Source organism: Zosterops lateralis (genome assembly GCF_965231275.1).
Source record: "Zosterops lateralis genome assembly, chromosome: 10".
Lineage (NCBI taxonomy): Eukaryota > Metazoa > Chordata > Aves > Passeriformes > Zosteropidae > Zosterops > Zosterops lateralis.
The window spans coordinates 23,824,069-23,842,428 of record NC_139770.1 but is presented as its reverse complement, the minus strand read 5'-3'; the positions used below and the strand labels follow the sequence as shown (position 1 = coordinate 23,842,428).

The window sequence follows — 18,360 nt, the reverse complement described above, 5'->3', positions numbered from 1 at the left end:
CTCTGCAGCAACACCGGCCTCGGAGCCATGGTAACACCAGGAATCCTGCCTCAGTTTTTAATATTTATGTTTCCATCCTCTCCTACCTAGGGAGCCACAAAATGACAAACCCCTCTTAAGGCTTGGTTCTTCTCGGAGTATAGTCCATAAATTCCCTGAGTCTTGTGGTGTGGGGAACACAAAGCCATAAATGCCCAAAGCCCTGACCCCCCGAGCGCCGTGGCGGCAGAGCAGCCCCTGCTGTACCTGTTGTGAGGAGTCGTCTGGTACGCCACGGCCAGCGCCTGCCGCAGGATATCGCTCACCAGCTGCTCAGTGGCCTGGGACAAGAGACAGCATTAGGAGGCACCGCGACAAAAAGAGCAAAGGAACTTGCTAGTTGCTCAACTATCAGTGTAAAAGCAGCTGAAATTTTGGCTGCCTTCAATCCTCAAATCATCAGCACATGCCAGTTCAAGACACCTGAGTGAGTTTTATTACCTGAGACACGAGTTTATTTAACAAAAAGAGCCCCAGAAGTGCACAGAGCTCAGGCTGCAACTGCCCAGCCTGCTTTCCCTCCACACTTGCAGAGCTGTACATGCCCAGCAGGGTGGGCCAAGTGTTCCAGAGCCTGAGCTTCCAAGAGCATTTCAGGACCCTTCCTCTCACACACCAGAGCTGCTTTTGTACATGGCAGACTGCAGATATTCTCCTGGGAGCCAGTACCTGCATCCCAGCCCTCTCCCTGTGGTCACCAGGCTTGTGTCAAGACACCCTCACAGAAACCTCCCAGCCTGGGCAGCCATATGTCCAACACTTGGCTTCACCAAGGTTCAGTCAAAAGCTCATTAAGGCTCTTGGCTTTCTGTGCTGTATCAAGACCAGAGCAGAGGTTTCTGCAATGTTCAGTGAGGAAAGCTGGCATATCTCTGCAATTATACTGGAGCAACCTGATGGCTGCAATCTGTGCCTACAAATGGATGTATCTGTATCAGAGCTCAACTGTGGCAAGTAACAGGGAGCACAGCACAGGTCTGAGTGCATGTGCCACCTGGAATCAATCAGCTTTTGTAAAACCCATTTTCTGATAAGCTGCAGTCTGTAAAAACAACTCCAAAAATAATCTTTGGCATGAGATACACCAGAGTGCTGCTAGAAATAATCTCTGTTAGCCTTCAGTCCAAGCCCAAGAACTCCAGATCCCTGCTGTTCAATCTTTGGTGCAAAACCATTTTGTGTTTTTCCAGAAGAGATTCTGATAGAGAAATAGTTTTTCACACATGGCAGAATTATTACTCTCTGCAAGAATTCAGCAGTGTCCCAGCAGAGACGACCTGGGCAAAGTAACTGAGCAGTATTTAGGAAAATACAGCTAACCTTGTATAAAACAATCAAGTCTTACACAATCTGAAATACTCCTCCCCAGTTCTAAAGAGAAGGACAAAGCAAGGGGTACTTTCAAAATTACAGAATGTCAGTACCTTAGTGGTGGTGAGAATTTGCAAATCACTATTGTGTGTTCAAGCCAACAGAGCAGTTAGAAAACTGAAAACCCACACAAAAGTGTATAACCCTCTTTGAGCAGCTATGTATCTATCCATGCAGAAAGACAGGCTTTGATTCGATAAATGCACAATAATAAAGATATTCCATCTTTTTTTTTCTAATTGCTGAGTTAATACAATTACAAACAAGCCCTTCCTGTGAAGTAATTTCTTACCTTTAAAATCATATCTTCTATTACAGATGCATAAACATTCTTTTGTACCTCAGCAGGCTGAAAAGAAATCCCTATCTATAAAATACAAGAGAGAAGAAAGAATATCAAAAACCACAACTCACATTGTACTAGAATTAGATAAGACTAAAAGAAAAAAACTCTTATTACAAAGGGTAGTTAAAAGAGAAGCAAGTAGACATACAGAGCTTTCATCAGTATAAGCTCAGGCTTAATTTTAAAAAAACATCTGGGTAAAATTAGGACAGCCTGCAGAAATGCCTCTGAAAGTCAGAAGAAACAAAAGCAGGTTTTAGTTTTTGTTTCAGAAAATCCACACAAAATCCAGGCTGCACTGGGTATCTTCGGGTTGAGAATGGAAGCCCTATTTTAAAACTGTGCATATCTTCAATCCATTTACTCATCACCTTTCCTGCACCCAACTGTGGCCACTGAAGTCACTTTAAACAGCACTCCTGGCACAGGAGTTCCACATCAAAAGTATTTCATCCCTCAGCTCCACTCTCATTGTGTCTGTGCCTTTGTCACCGATGTAGCAAGAGACCAGACCCACTCCAGAACCAAAGTTTTGTCCCTTGGTGTCAGCAGGTGAGGTGGGGACAGGGATCCTTTCTTTCTCTAACAGCTGTTCCATACAAACCCCTCCTGCTGCTCTGGTACACTCTTTCCTACAAGCCAAGTCAGCTTACTCTCTCTCCTGCTGCCGTGACAGAAAACTTCCCTCTCTCCTGCCCTAAACTGAACAGAAGGAAGAAATCCAAGCAGCAGAGAAGTTTGCTGAGTTTTACCACAACCCCTTTTCAGGAACTATTACCCAGCTTTGGTCCAAGCAACAAGTTCACATCTTTTGCATGATGGGACGGGAAGAATTCACTGCTAGTACTCCTCATCCTTCATTTATTCTTGCTTTAAGCCTTTTAAGATGATTTTTTTGTTCTAAGCCCTGCAAAAAAGCTACTCTGAAGTGAGCTCCCAGCTGGCATTCTTCCCTTTTCCCCTGTCAGAACTGGCAGCTGCATGTCTTGAGTCAGAAGGTCCAATTTTTCCAGGGAATGCATAAAAAACTCATTAAAAAGTCCCAAGGTCTATATAAATGAAAGAAATGCAACTAAATAAATGTTGCACAACTAGCTTAACAACAGTTCTAATTAGCTTTATGATTCACTTATTACCTTCTCAGCAGTGTCCCTCACAAACTCTGATGCAGGCAAGGAAGCCATGTAGAACTTCATCTCTTCTTGTTTCTCCTCCTGTTCTTTCTTAATGTTTATTTTTAATGGCTCACTAAAGTTGAGAATATCTACTTCCTCTTCATGTTCTGGCTCTTGTTTCAGAAACTGCTGTAGTTCCTCCAGTTTTCGGCACAGCTCCTCACCACTGCTGTAAGATGAAGGGCATTCTGAAATAGAAGCAATCAATTAAACACATGATAGGTTATAGAAAGCTGTTTATAAACAGATGCACACTCAAAATATGGTAAGAAATTAAGGTAATTGCAAGTTATTTTTGTAGTGCCTACCGAATATAAGGATGAACAGAAATGCAAACAGTCATTGAGAACCTTCTAATTATATCTTCATGACTCTCATGGTTTTCTCCCACATCTGCTCCTACACCAATCAAGAAGGCTGCATTTCATACAAAACCAGGCTCATGTCAGTCTCCCAAAAGCTTTTTAAGCTTTTTGGCAACTGGCAAATCAGTCTGCTGCTCTTCAACTTGCTTAGAGAAATGGAGCTTTTGCATGTAGGCACCATGTAGTGCTAAATCATCTTTTACATTGTGATGAGCATTATGAGCTTTTTAAGAAAATAATCAGAAGACAGTTGACAGTGGAAAGGCAAAAGGGAACCTCTTCTCTGCATGATTGACACAAGCCAGTAAAACCTTCAGTGCAAAGCTATGCAGTAAACAGATTCTACTCTTCCAAGACAAACACAAATACAGTGATTTAGATAAAAACATTATAAGGTGGATGTAGGCTTCCTTTTCACCTTCAACAACTGCAATTCAGGGCCAGATTTTACAACATATAATCACTTCCACACATTTCTGTGAAATACCTTAAATCCCCGTATGGTCAGAACAGAAAAACATTCAGCTTTTGGAAAAGAATGTTATCTGAAGGTGAAACAAGAGAGCTTAACTGTGAAGAATCAATGAAATTAAAGATGTGATTTTAATACACACTGAAATGACCTGAAGAGATCCTAGAGCTATGCTAGTGGAATAATGTAGCAGCTGTAATACAAAGCATGAAGCTTCACATGAGTCAATTCACCTCACTTTTGGAGGTAAATTAACCCCCACTGAGCTCCACACTGCCACTGCCAGGTTTGTTATTTTTGTTCTGCACCTGAACCCATTCACAGTGTTTGCATGGTAAGTTTTAACAGAGGGTATGCCTATCCAAGGGCAGAAATGTCATTACTCCCTATGCTTACTTTGTGTATCCACTCATAAATGATTACATTGTGGGCCAAGGATCATCATCCATGAGGTTCATCTACACTGAGCCTCCAAGGACCCCAAAGCACAATAAAAACCAACAGAAGCCCCAGAAGGATATCAGGGCTGACAGGGACAAGAGACAGCCCCACTTGTAGATCTGCCCTTACCATCTCCAAGTTTTGTTATTCCAGATGAATTAAGTGAAAATAAAGCAAGAATCCCCTTCTCCAGACGTGCTTGTGCAGAGGCATTTAATGAAGGGTGTGTTTGTCAGCAAGGAGCTCCCTGTCCCCCAGACTCACCTGGCTCACTGTCTATCTGTGTCAACACGTCCTCAATGGAGTCCTCCTCGCTCCGCAGGGCCTCGGGGTCAGGGGGGGTGTAGCCGTGGCACCGACACCACTGCACCACGTGCTTTGTTTTCAGGGGCGTGATACTGTGAAACCTGGGATGCTTCTCTATGATTTCTTGGAGGATCTTTCTCACTGTCATTGCCCGTTGCCACTGTGACCAACCAAAGAGAAAGCTCATCATGCTGGCTACAACATTTATGGTTAGCTTACAGCCCAGAAACATAATCCAGGTTGCAAGAGAAACCGAAAACAAACACAATTTTCTCACAAGTCAGAGTGACTTCTGACAGGTCATTTAAACTTTGCTTTATCATCCAAAAAACAATCTCAAGAAAAGGGACACACATTTACAGGGGCCCAATCACATTTGTTTTGAACTTGAAATGTTTCATCTCCCAAGTAACACCGAAGATGGCATAGTGCAAGAAATCCACTAGAGCGAAATATGATCTTAAAATTTGGTTAAACTCTTTGATCATTTAAACTGACAACAGCAGAGGATCTAATACAGTGTTAACATCTTCCCTGTAAAACTCCACACCAAGATGGCAAAGCTGTGAAGAAGTAGAGGGAAAACACAATACAAAAGGTCCAGGTTAACTGAAATATTTATCTTTGGTGAACTGACAATCTATTTCAGCACTAGTACTACTTATGTCAGATCCCTCAATTCTCATCCCACAGAAACCAGACACAATCCCATAACAAGACAGATAAAGTACATTGGGTAGAATTCCCTTGACTGTAACATGCCACAGAGGACAGATGAGGATAAAGCACTACCAGTTCTAAAAAATTTAGAGCTTTAAAATGCTTCAAAAAACATCTTACTATAAATAAACTAATAAATGACCCTCAGCATCCTTTCTGCTTGAGAAAGCCTATGAACAATAAACTGCCTGAAAACAAGTCAGTGCACCTCGCAGTAAGGAATGCTGCCATTTAAAATAACAGATTTATTCAGAAAACAAATCAGAAAACAACAAGGGAAGTTCCACACTTGTGAAATCCTTCTAGTGTTCCTAGTGACTGCTTATGAAACACTGGAGGAGAAAATTACCTCGGCTGCCCTCCTCTTCCCAATGTTCCAGCTGTAATACTGTTCCACTGAACTGGCACAAAAAGAGCTTACATCCTCACCTAAAAAAACACAAAATCAAAAACTCTATTAAATTTTTAGTAAGTGACGTAAGGTGAATTCTGGGTTTGATGTTATTTAGCAAAGAGGAAGAGGGAATCACACATTTCATGCTCACAGGCTCAATGACTGCAATCAATTCTTACAAATGCTGTGCTCTTTCCAAGAGAGACTTACACTGGTTTTGAATGCAAAACCACCCTCCCTCTTGGTCACACACACAGAACCTGTAGCTGTAAGGCTGTTTTAAGCCTCTTTTTCCTCCAAAACTCTATTATGTAGACCTGTAAGTTTTCCTTACTAGTCAAAGTATTTTCCTTTGGAAAACTGGATTTTTTTTCCCCCCAAACAAATTACAACATAAAAATGAAACAACAGTGAAAAGGTTTCCTGGCAAAAGCACAACAGCTCTGTGTGATGAAAGCTTTACTGGGCCTCTCACTCCTTTGCTGTCTCTGCTCGAGAGGGTCTGCTCTACCCAGACTCCAGGATCACTCATTCAAAGTGCATTAGTTACCAGGGAAAGCTGATACATTTTCAGTCATGAACATGAGTCAGAGGAATGAAATGATAAAGTACCACACAAGATTAAAATGTTTCTCTGCAAATTATCTCCTTTTGTTTAAAAAAGAAGGCAAAATCTCCAATAACAGACACATTTCAGTGTTGAGCTATGTTACTATATTTGCCAGCTTGATGAAACTCTGGTTTTAAATTTAAAAAAAAGAAAAAAGAAAAGCAAAAGGCAAATCCATTAAGGATAAACCAGGAAAAAAAAGGCCTACTTGCAGCCATTATATGAAGAAATACAATCTATTTCTAAAAAAAACAAACAAAAAACCCAGATGAAAGATTTTAACTGCTAACAATATATTTGACTTTGCTGGAAGAACCTAATTCTAAGCATCTTCAGAATAACCCCTGGGGTAAACTCTCTAGAATGGTTTCATTTCATTCCACCTTTTAGTAACTTCTGTGGCTACAGAGTATGCAAGGCATTCTGTTGATACACTGACAATACAGAGCAAAGCCTTTTCATTTACTGCTTACTTTTTTCAGCAATTAATGGAACCTTCTTCACTATTGCTGTTAAAAGCTGCTGGATGTTTTCCAAATATTCTATGCTGCAAGAGATAAAAAGAATCATAGTGAAGACTGCTGTTGGAAGCAATGAATCAGATGTAAAAGGTTTCAAAATCACTGCATGGTTTAAAGTCTTTGGCTCCAAGGCATTACAAATAGCAGTGTGAGGATAAACTGTTACACCCCAATCCAGAGAAGGTATTTCAAACAGCCAAAGTGTCAACTTCTGAAGCTGCATTTGTCAGGCTGAAGAAACTGAAGACAGGCTTGGAGAAAATCCCTGCATTAACTCACAAGCTTTATTACACACTACTCTGAGGGGCAACTGGTGCAGGCTGTCCCAGTAAGAAACACAGGAAACTTTGTATTTATGGGACTTGACTTAACCAGCCATAGTCTAATAAATTGTCAGGAACTGTATTTTCCAATAGTTATCTTATAACTAGCATAATTTTCAGTGTGTAGTGATTGAGGATTTATTCCTGTCACACACTCTTCATCAGGGTAGTGTTTGCAGGGATACGCTGAGATAACAAAACTTTACAAAACACAGAGACAGGAAAGTTGTAGGAATCAAGAGTAGAAAAGACATCCTACACACTGCAAGAAAAATGCAGAGAAAATTCTGCAGTCTGAGTTCTGGTGAGAAAACATTAACAAGTACTTGCAAAAGCATCACAAACAAGGCACTGGATTTCACAGCATCCAGTGACTGAATATTCATTATTATTTAATTTTAATTCTGAAGCAAAGCAGCCCTCATACTAAGTTATTACACAAGTATATGAGCTTAAACAAGACTTGAGAGTCCAGAAGGTGGCCAGTTCTACTTATTTCAGATGCCCCTTCTCAGAGCTGCATTTCATTGGGCAGTGTGACCTGACTAAGGACATGCAATGGCAAAGGGACTTATACAAGCAGAGGATGAGAAGGATTTTAGCAGCTTGTGATTTTAACAAAGCCCAAAACAACTGCAAATCTTCAAATAATGTTTTCCCTTTCATGAACCGTGCATACAAATCCATGCACAGATAAAACACTGCAACACTGAAACAAATGCCACCCAACAGGATTAGTACAGATACAGCAGTGTCTGGGACAGATTTTATAATGTATTTCTAGGTCAAAGTAACACTACTGCACGCATCCCTAGACCCATCTCCATTCCCTCAGCACTTCAAAGATCAGAAATCCTAATAGAGAAAAGAACAATTACTTGATAACGTAATTCCCAAGTTCAGAGCCCTCTTCTGTTTTGACTGCTGCTTGGCCTTCTTGGGTACCCACAGAACTGCAGTTTTGTCCTGTTGAATCAGGCTCCATCTTAACTTCAAAGAAACAGAACACATTTTAAGACAGAAAGTACAGCCAGCTTGATAAAAGTACCAGACAGTCTTGTGAGACTCCAGTAAGACCAAAGGTCTTACATAACATCCCTTCATTTATTGTTTGCATTCTCATTGCTAAGCATGAACTAATTTGACCTTCAATTTTGCTGAAAGAGACCTACCAGAACATCTTCCCCCCACAAATGTCCACATGCTCACATCTCACCCTTGTCAGAAAATCTGCACAATCAATTGTTGCTGTTTTGCATATGACTGCCTGATCTACACTGAATTGCCTGGCCAATCTGCAAACAAAGAACTGGACAGAAAGCTACCAAGTTTTAATCAGAAGTGACATTTCAAAGTGACAACTTTTTGGAAGACATCAGTGATTCTGACATGTGAACTTTCTCACGTCTAGGACAAAACCCTGGTGAGACAGAAGCAGTGAGATGTGCCAAACTCAAATAACCAGGCAGTCTGGTCACGCAGCTGGGGTGGAAAGAGACATGGCAGTTCTGCCAGAACTGGACTCCAGGTGTGGAACTGCCGCTTGCTTTATTCTGGGAAGGACTGTGTGCATCTCTTTCCCCCCCTCTGTGCACAGGGACATGTGTTGTCTGCATCTAGTGCTGCTGGAAAGCAACTTCCAGTACATCTGGCTGAGAACAGCAGGATCTGGGGTTGAATACTTGCTGCTCCATGGCAGGTCTGAAAATATGGACTGAAACAATGAGTGTTTAAGACACTCTTTGTAGCTTTCTAGAACATTCTCATTTTTCTCCATACTCGTTTATGCTGTGGCATTTGATGAGGGGGAAGTCACTGTTAAATTCCTAGTCCCCGGGTGTCATTTTAACTTGATTTAAACTCTATTAATAATAGAAATAAAGGAACCCACAGTCATAAAGTCTACTTCAATAGTCAGGCCACTTGCATAAAGCAGCACCAGCTTTTTTTACTACTTGTCTTACTAAGAAATTTTTACCTTTGGCAATGGTTGCCGTGGAGGGACTTGGGACAACTGTACTTGCTGCTGTGACTGCTGCAACTTTGCTGGTAGAAAGTGACTGTAGCACTGGAGATGAACAGGGAAAAAAAAAGGGAGGGGGGCAACAAAGAAGAAAAGAAAATCAAATTTCATACTGCGACAAATTAGCATTTTCAGAAGCAACACACTCTTTTTGCAGCACAAAGTTTAGGGATGAACTCCTTGCTACAATTTCTTCTATCTCTACTTTGGACCATGTATTCCAACCGTGACCAAGTGCTACCCTGTGTCAAAGGAGATTTTCAAACATCATCTGTCATCCTCCTCTGCCCTTTACCTTTGTTCATAGGCATGAGTATTGTCTGAACACCTCCAGAAGCTGTGTTTACACCGAGCTGTTTAAGCTGGCTGGGAACTGTCAGAACAGCCTGCTGTGGACTAGACTGATTTGAGTGGATTTTTAGCAACCCTGCAAGAAGAACGGAAGACAAAATGTTAAATAAAACACACCAGTTAGTTTTTCTCCAGCTACTTCTCTCCCTTTCTGCTTGAAGCAGGATGGCATGTAACCTAGCACTGCCACCCTCTTAACAAGCCACAGTTGGGTGAGCTGTCAGGACGAGTTTCCAGTGACACGAGTGATGGCTCAAACGCTGCGGGGCTGCACCGCAGTGTGCACACTCTTACATGCTGCACACCACTCTCAGAGTTGTAAAGCAAATCTCCTCATTACCCAAGGAAATCTTAACCAAAAGTTGATGTAACATGTAACAAACCTTTCCACTAAAGCAGGCTCAGCAGAGTAAAACACTCTTGTCAGGACCAGACCCTGTGCTCAAGGCTGTGATAAGCCAGTGAACTACAGCTCTATTGTATTCATACAGCTGCTCTCAGGGAGGTGTCCCAGTGCCACTCACACCTCTGCAGTTCAGCTCAGCAGCACCCACTGCAGCCAGCAGGGCACAGTCAACCCTGTTCCAACTACGAGACAAGCCCAAGGCTGCTGTGCAGCAGGTCTGACAAAGGACACACCTGAACTGAGTGTTGGGATCCTCTCTGCAGCGTGCACTGAGCACACCCTAAGGATGACTGATCAGGCTGGGAAGTACATTAAACTGGAGACTGAACTAAATCCCTGATTTCAGTCGAGGCTAGAAGAACAAGCAAAATGTTCAGATATTAACAGCATTATCAATGGTAGCACTCAGTAACTTCAGGAGAAATCAGCACGACTCCAAGCTGTGCCACAGTCCCGTGGGTGAGGAGTGCTCATCACCTGTCTGCCAGCTCTCCCCTCCACAAGGAGATGTCATCTCCTTCTGATAACACCCCAAGGACCACAGCCAGCACTCTAACGCTGTAATTTGGGTCTATGTCCACCCTTTCTACTGGTAAACTGGCTATTTTCCATGTAATTTCCATGCATTCAAGCTGTAGCTAACTTTTCTTCAGACTGTGGAAATTTAGCAGGCTTCTATTTTAAAACATTGACAACAATAAACTTCCTAGTTTCTCCACGGCAATTTTGTAACTATGATTTGTTTTGACACTATTATTAGCAGTAGTAGTACTGAAGCACAGCTGCTTTCCAATTACTAAACATGCAAGTTCTGGTGAAGATGTCTTGTTTTTTGTTGGTTTTTAAGGATGGCCAGCACTGGTCAATTAGGCTTTCACCTCCAGGCAAGAAGGCTCACCTAGTGCCACCCATTCCTGTGTGTGGGGCACCCTGATGTGCCAGGGTAGGACAGCAGGGGATCCAACAGCAAGACTGTTAAGAAGGGACCTTTTCCTTTTCAACAAACCCTATCAGCCTAGTGGGTGGGAGACATTGCTTGGTACAAAACAAGAGAAACTCTGAAATTCTTTTCAAAACATTGCCTTTGAAAACACAAATGTTCAGAATTTTAACTGTTGTTTTTCTTGGGTATTACATTGAAGTAACTTTTATAGCCACTGTTCCTTCTGAGATTCTTGAATAAAGAGTTTTCCACGATGAAATCAATGCCTCAGGTTATTAAAAAACCTCCAAACAAAATCTAGACAGCATTCTCACACGTAAATGGGAGTTTTAATCTGAAAGCTATTTAGTATGGTTGATTTCCTTCAAAAAACCCTCCTGGCTGCTTTCCTTCCAAGGAGAAAAATACTGAATTGCTTCCTACAGGATTCTGTCAGCCTCTGCGGTCTATACTGTTTATTTTCAAGCTCTGGGTAAAACAGACCCAGAGAAGTCTGAGAAAGGAGAAGTTTAAGTCTGAGTAGAGAGGAAACAAGAAGAGCTGCTTCAAAAAGACACTGTCAGAGGAGCTCAATGTCACTTACTTTCTCTTTTCTGTATTCTTACTCTGCTTTCACTTCACAAGAAGCCACTTCAAGTGAACAGAACATGCCAGCAGGTAAATTAATCTAAACAAAAATTTCCAGTTTTAACTCATAACTCTCAGACCCGCTGTATTTGCCCTCCCTGACATGAAAGATGCTGGAAATACAATAAAACTAAATAAGGAGAACACACCTTCATGTAAGGGCAGCCCAGTTTAATTAACTCATTTTTTTTAACTTGAATGATCCAGATCCAGCCTACTTCACTGTACTTAATGAATTTTGACTTCAAAGGCTCCAGTTCCCTCTAATCAACATCTCTCTCCTCTTCAATCCCAACAGAGCAGATGCAAAGCCTCAGAGACAAATTCTGCTTGTTTTCTGTGCACACTGTGCACACTGGAGTTTTGCCTTCACAAATGAATCAAGTCTGTAGTACTGCTGGTATCCTGATATTGACACACGCTGCCCCTGACAGGCAAAATGTATATTCTAGTGAAAACCTGGCATGAAAACTAAAATCCCTCTCCAATACCAAAGGGCAACTTGTGCTGTTACATGTAACAGGTACAGTCAGTGCCAAAAGGATGCCAGATTATTAGAAATTTCCTTGGCTAAGCCAAAAGTTATGCTAATAAGATGTTTTGAAAGCATCACACACTTCACACACTCGCAAATGCAGGTGACTAAATTCGTCCATTTACAGTGAAGACACGTACAGAACTCACACCTAGATACTGACTTTCTCTAGGAAAGGTGTGAAGGGCGTTTAATACCTGATACTGTAGCTTTTCCTGTCCCAGGCGTGGCTGCAGTCATCAAGGAAGCAACACTTACAACACTAGAAGTCGCAGTCTTATTCACTGCTGATGAAGTAGACTGGCTCTGGCTTACACAGATTTGCTGTTGCTGCCCAGATATCTTTGCTGCAGGAGTTCCAGAAGATGATGAACTGGAAGCTGCACTATCTGTTTGCTGCACAAGAGGCAGAGAGGGATAACAAGTCCCTTTTCATGTCACAGGTGATTCAAAAATAAGCACAACAAGGTCATATAAGTAATAAAAGTAGCAAACCCAAATGTGTATCTATTGATTGTTTGGAAGCAAAAGATTATCAAGCTCATATCCAAAAGCCCACACACAATGATGGCACATAGAGAATGGAGGCTGTGGCAGCATGACAACCCTCCACAGGCATTTGGGAGGCACAGATTAGGGCTCATAGTGAAAAACAGGCTCAGAGTGAATTCCACTGCAGCTCCACTGCAGGTTGACAGCCTGCATCAGTTGGATCCATGGCTGCATCCACACTGGGAATGCAAACGTTCCATGTCCTGCCTCCCTCCTGCCCAGCCTGCAGTGCCACAGCTGCCCTGGGCTGGAGAGAAGTGACAGCTCCTGCACAGGGACAACTGCTCAGTGACAGCTCCTGCATAGGGACAACTGCACAGTGACAGCTCCTGCATAGGGACAACTGCACAGTGACAGCTCCTGCATAGGGATAACTGCACAGTGACAGCCCCTGCACAGGGCCAGGGTCAGCAGCTGGGGCAGAGCTGGGGCAGCAGTGCAGGGCCTGGCCCTCAGCAGCACCCACAGGCTGCAGAAAGCTGCTTGGTGCAAGAAGAGCAGCCCCTGCAGCAGGGCTGACTGCAGAGAACACCAGCAGGGGAGAGGAGCAGTACAAGCCCATCCCTGGCACTGTCGTGGCCAGAGTGCAAACACTGCATGACACAACACTGGCAGGGCTGTTTCTCACCTGGGCCACCCCGTTTGTGGGGAGGGCCACAGCAGGAGCAGCAGCTGTGGTGATGACACCTCCTGACACTCTCAGCACGGTGGTGCCAGGTTTGGAGAGCTGGGATGAGGCAGGCACTGATTTTATAGACCCATCTGATATTTTCACCAGTGATGTCTGTCCACCTGATGCAGCCTTTGAAAAAGAATGCAGCATAAGGAAATCGGTATATTATAAGGGTTTTAGATCATTTTAAAAAACCAAATCAAAACAGAACAACAACAACAAGAGTAATGCTTTTTATATTACTACAAAATATTTTCGAAATACTTTTGAAAAAATCAAATTCTGGCAATAACTGCTAGAACAAAGTTATCACCTCAGAAATCAACTTTAAAGTGTTGACTATGCAAATATACATCTATCAATCTTGAATTTTGGATTATCAACTGCAAGTACTCTTGGGGCATTTGAATTTCATAGAGACTACTTAGTACTTTTTAAAAGAAGAACCTTTGAGGGGTACCAAACCCAAAGATTTTTAAAAGCTTTAGCAGGTGACTCATTTCTAAAGTTCCAGTGTTTTTGCACCTGGATCTATTCACTTTTCCAATTCCATTTCACTAAGAAATCCCAGAGCCCATTTACAAAGCAGGAACCACAAGTTCACAGAGATTGCAAGCTGACCCCCTCTGAGAAGAGAAAGCTGGAAATCTGCAGCCTGATGAAAATAAGCCTTTGTGTGCTTTCCTCATCGTGGTACAGCCAGCACCAAAATTGTACAAAACCCCACATCAAACCAAACAACTATGAAAGGAAATGCTCTCAATAATGTGTGGCTGTAGTTCCTGTACTTTATCTGACAAAACTAGTAAGAGAGAAACACATCATTGCACATTACCTGTGTAAACAGAGCTGTTTTCTGTCCAGTTATCACTTTTAGGGCTTGTCCTTGTGTGGAAGATGCTCCAACTCCTACACTGCCCTGAACAACTGATGTTGGAGTCAGCTGCTTCCCAGAGCCCTGAGGTGAAGGCTGGCCAACCAGAAACGTGCCCTGCTCCAGAAAGAAATCAGGGAGGTCAGCACTTTGGAACACAGTTAAGAGTCAACAGAAATCTACCAGTGTCAATAACAGATAAAAGCTTGTGGCTATAATGTAGCCACAAGATTTCATCTCCTGAAACAAGGCACTGCTAACTACACTGGATGCTCCTGCACTACGAGCTGGATGCAGCCTTCTTGCTGTAGAACACCTTCTAATAGAAGGAGAGCAGGAGAAAAGTCAAGATCCAGACACCAGAGCCCCAGAACGTTTCACATTCTACAGAACCACAGGACATCCACCCAACACCCGCAGCCTGAAATGTCCATGTGCCTCCACTGAGATGCTTGTGCCACTGACCTGGGGTGTCTGCTTCAGGATGTAGGATGTGTAGGTGAGGTGCTGTGACAAGTTACTGCTTGTGCTTTGGGTTCCCCCTCCCCCTCCTCCTCCTCCACTGTTCGTAGAAGAACCAGACTGAAGACCTGTAACCAGAGGAAAAAACTTGACCCTTTGGTAGTCAGACAGCGCCAGCTGCTAAAGCATCCCTGTATATATAAGTACTTGAAAAGACTTTGCCAGACATTTGCTGCCACCTGTTTTAGTCAAGTAATGTTATAATTCAGTAAAGAAGAGTTCAGCTGTGCTCTCTTACAGTTTAGCTAATGCCAGGAACAAGAGGAGCTGCTGGGGAGATAAGGAGGGCTGGTGGACAAGCAAAGCTCATTTCAGGTTGTTCTGAACTTTCTATGAAATGAAAATGCTGTCCAACAAAAGATCAATCTTTTCATCACTCTTTTGCAGGTTATGGATCTGCAGCAAAAGCTCTGGAAACACTCTGAATCTCACTGGCTTCTTAATTTTAATTTCACTATCTGTCAATGCAATTTTGTTAACAGAATAACAGATCATGGATACCAAGCAGTAGTAATTTGCAGTGACACTTCGATATTGCTCTGTCCCCAGAAGGAACAGCCTGAACAGTGACATTTGCAGTCTCTCATTAAGAAACAAGGGCAAAAAAATTCCCTCATGGCTCTGTCATAAATATCACAATTATCTGATCTTCCTTGCTGCCAATGAGATTTTCAAAGTTGGACTGCCCTAGCTGCAGGTATTTCACTGGGAGTTCCATTCACAGGCCTATTAACCAAAAAAAACATTTCTGCCTTGACGGCACAGCGTGAAAAGCAGTTTAACTGAAAACAAAAGCCACTTGTGAGATTTCAGCCCTAAAAGGCACCACATATGGGTTGTTGTGAACAAAGAAACCCTATCCCATTACTGATCTCCACAGCACCAGGATGCTTCCTAGCAAAAATGCCAAACATATTAATTATGCAGTGATTACATTATTTAACTCATTAGATTTCCCTACAAGACTAACTGGCATTATTTGTGGCTCGCAGTATGGCTCCTTGGGGTATCAGCAGCAGTTTTCCTTTCCCAGAAGGATTCTTGCTGTTGGTGGTGAGGTACAGCTTGGTGCCTGGTGGTAAGTTTGCCAAGTTTGCCAGGTTGGTGGCTGGTAACTGCAGCGTAGCCATCACTAGAAAGAGAGAATAAAAAGGAATAAAAAAGCTGCTTGCAGAAAGTAGTATGCAGTGAAATCTGCACAGGATGGAAGTCCTCAGTGACATGCAACCAGCCCCCAGTAATCCCTACTTAGCTGCTCTACCCGCAGATTAACTCCCCCAGTGATGCACAGACACGTTTTTTTAATAGGGCTGGAAACAATCTCTGTGTGCAGTCCAACTTGTGGCTGTAGGCCAAAGCAGCACAGCCCTGGGGTCTGCAGGCTTCCTGCATCCCCAGGCACCACCCAGCAGCTTTCCAACAGCCCAAAGCCCCGGCCTGTGCTCAGCTAAAGCAGCTGTGTGCAGATAAAACTGGGACACCTTGGCTCTGGCTGGCTGGATTCATGGACCATAATGCCAGGCAAAAATGTGAGACCTGGCTCCATGAAAGTCTGCAAGGTCTCCTGCACATTCCCCTGTATCCACCTGGTCTCCACTCCCAGAACACTGCATGTTTTAAAGCACTTGGGTCCCTCTCCTCCTAACAGATAATGAATTAATGTTTTCTTTATTATTAATCTCAGCCAGAATTTTCCTACAGAGCTCTTTACTCACTTCCAAAGTTTTCAATCACACACAGTTAATTTGCAGTTGAATAAATTATTGTAGACCCATCACTAGCTATTAACAAGGTGTAAAATCACTCTACCTGAGCCTTGAGATGTAGTTTTCAGAGTCCCTGTGGAAGAAACTTGCGCCTTTGTTATAGTCTGCACGGGCTGGGCCACAATTGTCCCTCCACCTCCACTGACGATGGCTTTGGCTACACCTTGAGTCACAACCTGTTTGGAGCCAACAGCCTTGGCTACTGAGGAGCTGGACTTTGCCACAAGGATCTGACCACCACTGATGGCCACCGCCTGCTTCACTGTCGACTGCAGCGCGGAGCCAACCGGAACGCCAACAACCTGCAACAAACAGGGATGGGGATGGGATGAGGCCCTGCTGGCCACTGCCAGCCTGGGAATCCTGCCTGGTACACGACCCTCAGCCCCAGACATTTCAGGACATGCCTGGTCACGAACAGAAGCTCTTCATTCAGGAACAAAATTAAATCGGCAAGAGGCCAATCCCAAGTAAAACGATAAACTGTTAAACCCAGGCAGGATCTCAGTGCAACCACAAAAGATTAACTTCATTCAAATCACAGGGCAATTCCTTTTTTTCTGATTTATAAGCAATGGCTTAATTCCAGCTGAAGATAAAGCTTGCCTTGGTGAATTAAGAGATGTAGAAATTCAGTTTCAACACATTAATGGGAACAGATTCCCTGGGAAAACTATGGCCTCAAAGCAGAACCCACTAAGTGCTTCAGTTTTATGTGCTAATGGTAACTGCAGTTGAACGTGAGTTTTTGCATACCTGCTCAAAGGTAAGAAAGGCAGCAAAAAGAACAAGGAAATGTTGCAAATGCAAAAAAAGTATTTATTTAGGCAAATGTGAAAGTTCTGTATGTAATCTCTAGTGCCTGGCACATCATTTGACTCTGTCCACAATGGAAAGACAGAAAGAACGGAGACAATTTCTGACACATCTGTCATCTTGTCACTGCACTGTGCCTTCTCAGCAGCTGTGTCACTCCTGTCAAAGCAGGACTGCATTGGCACGACTCCTGCAGTAAAATGCTTGAGTTGCCACTCAAGTGGGACTGCTTTCACCTAATGCTAGTTCTGGCTCAGCCTCCACCCCACTCTCTATTCATGCTGTTCTTTTGTGTTGCAGGCTTGCATTCCTAGGAAAGAATCCACCTTCTCTTATGGAAAGACATGGATGAGTTTCAGCAAGAGCTGCTGCCAGCAGCCAGTTTTCTAGGTTGACAGTCCAAAAGCACCTGCACCCAAGTGTGTCAATGCCCTGGAGAGAAGTAGGAGATTTCCCTGTATGCAGCAAAATGCAGCAGTGCCTGCCCAGCCTGCTCCCTTCCCGAGCACTGCAGGGAAGCAGGACAGGAGCCACTGTGCTCACAGGAACTACTCATGAGGCTGCAGTAACACCAGGAGCCAGCCCCCAGCACCCCAGAGATGCCCAGGGCCCCATACCTTGGACTGCACAGTGCCCTCGGCAGTGCTGACCACGGGTTTCTGCGGGGACAGGGCCAGCATGTGGCTGCCCTTGACGGTGACATACTGCTGCACCGAGGGCTGCGCTGTGCCCGCCGCTGGCACCGCCGCCTGCTGCGGCAGCTCCCCGGGCTCCTGCTTGATTATCACCTGGCCACAAGGAAAGAAAACACCTTTGATGTCTCAGGATTTCAGCCTTCATGTTTTTCAAATCCTGTACCGTGTTAGTGTATAACTCCAAACTCCAAATACAGTGTTAGCTACTGGTTTCACATTTTTGGTCAGACACAACAATCCCTCCAGGCCTGAGATCCAAGGACACCCTACAGCTTCAGGTCTGGAAAACTATAAACAAAAGTGAGTCAGGGGAGAGCAAACTGGGGGTAAATGACTTCATTACCTGAAGCTGTAATTGGAGGATTAACCCCCGAGATGTAAATGGACCAAATTTTAATTATCTGAAAAACTCATGACCATCGTCCACCTTGGGTGTAGCCTCTGGGAGTAGCCTTAGGTGTAGCCTTGGGACTGCCCAAGGTGTATCTATTGAA

The 18,360-nt window shown here is 43.5% G+C and overlaps 1 protein-coding gene across 2 annotated transcripts in view; it reads right to left on the bottom strand.

The window, feature by feature from the left end:
- Positions 1-18,360, bottom strand: part of YEATS2 (YEATS domain containing 2) — a 47,489-nt gene that overhangs the window by 4,377 nt on the left and 24,752 nt on the right. For both annotated transcript variants that reach the window (XM_083868518.1, XM_083868519.1), the window contains 16 exons: positions 17,789-17,959; positions 16,399-16,657; positions 15,560-15,721; positions 14,533-14,657; positions 14,029-14,184; positions 13,149-13,322; positions 12,166-12,364; positions 9,402-9,533; positions 9,062-9,151; positions 7,962-8,073; positions 6,713-6,786; positions 5,585-5,664; positions 4,474-4,675; positions 2,893-3,119; positions 1,703-1,777; positions 247-320 (listed from right to left, as the gene is read on the bottom strand). In XM_083868518.1, coding sequence (XP_083724644.1) covers positions 247-320; positions 1,703-1,777; positions 2,893-3,119; positions 4,474-4,675; positions 5,585-5,664; positions 6,713-6,786; positions 7,962-8,073; positions 9,062-9,151; positions 9,402-9,533; positions 12,166-12,364; positions 13,149-13,322; positions 14,029-14,184; positions 14,533-14,657; positions 15,560-15,721; positions 16,399-16,657; positions 17,789-17,959 — 2,312 coding nt within the window. The remainder of the gene's footprint in view (positions 1-246; positions 321-1,702; positions 1,778-2,892; positions 3,120-4,473; positions 4,676-5,584; positions 5,665-6,712; positions 6,787-7,961; positions 8,074-9,061; positions 9,152-9,401; positions 9,534-12,165; positions 12,365-13,148; positions 13,323-14,028; positions 14,185-14,532; positions 14,658-15,559; positions 15,722-16,398; positions 16,658-17,788; positions 17,960-18,360) is intronic.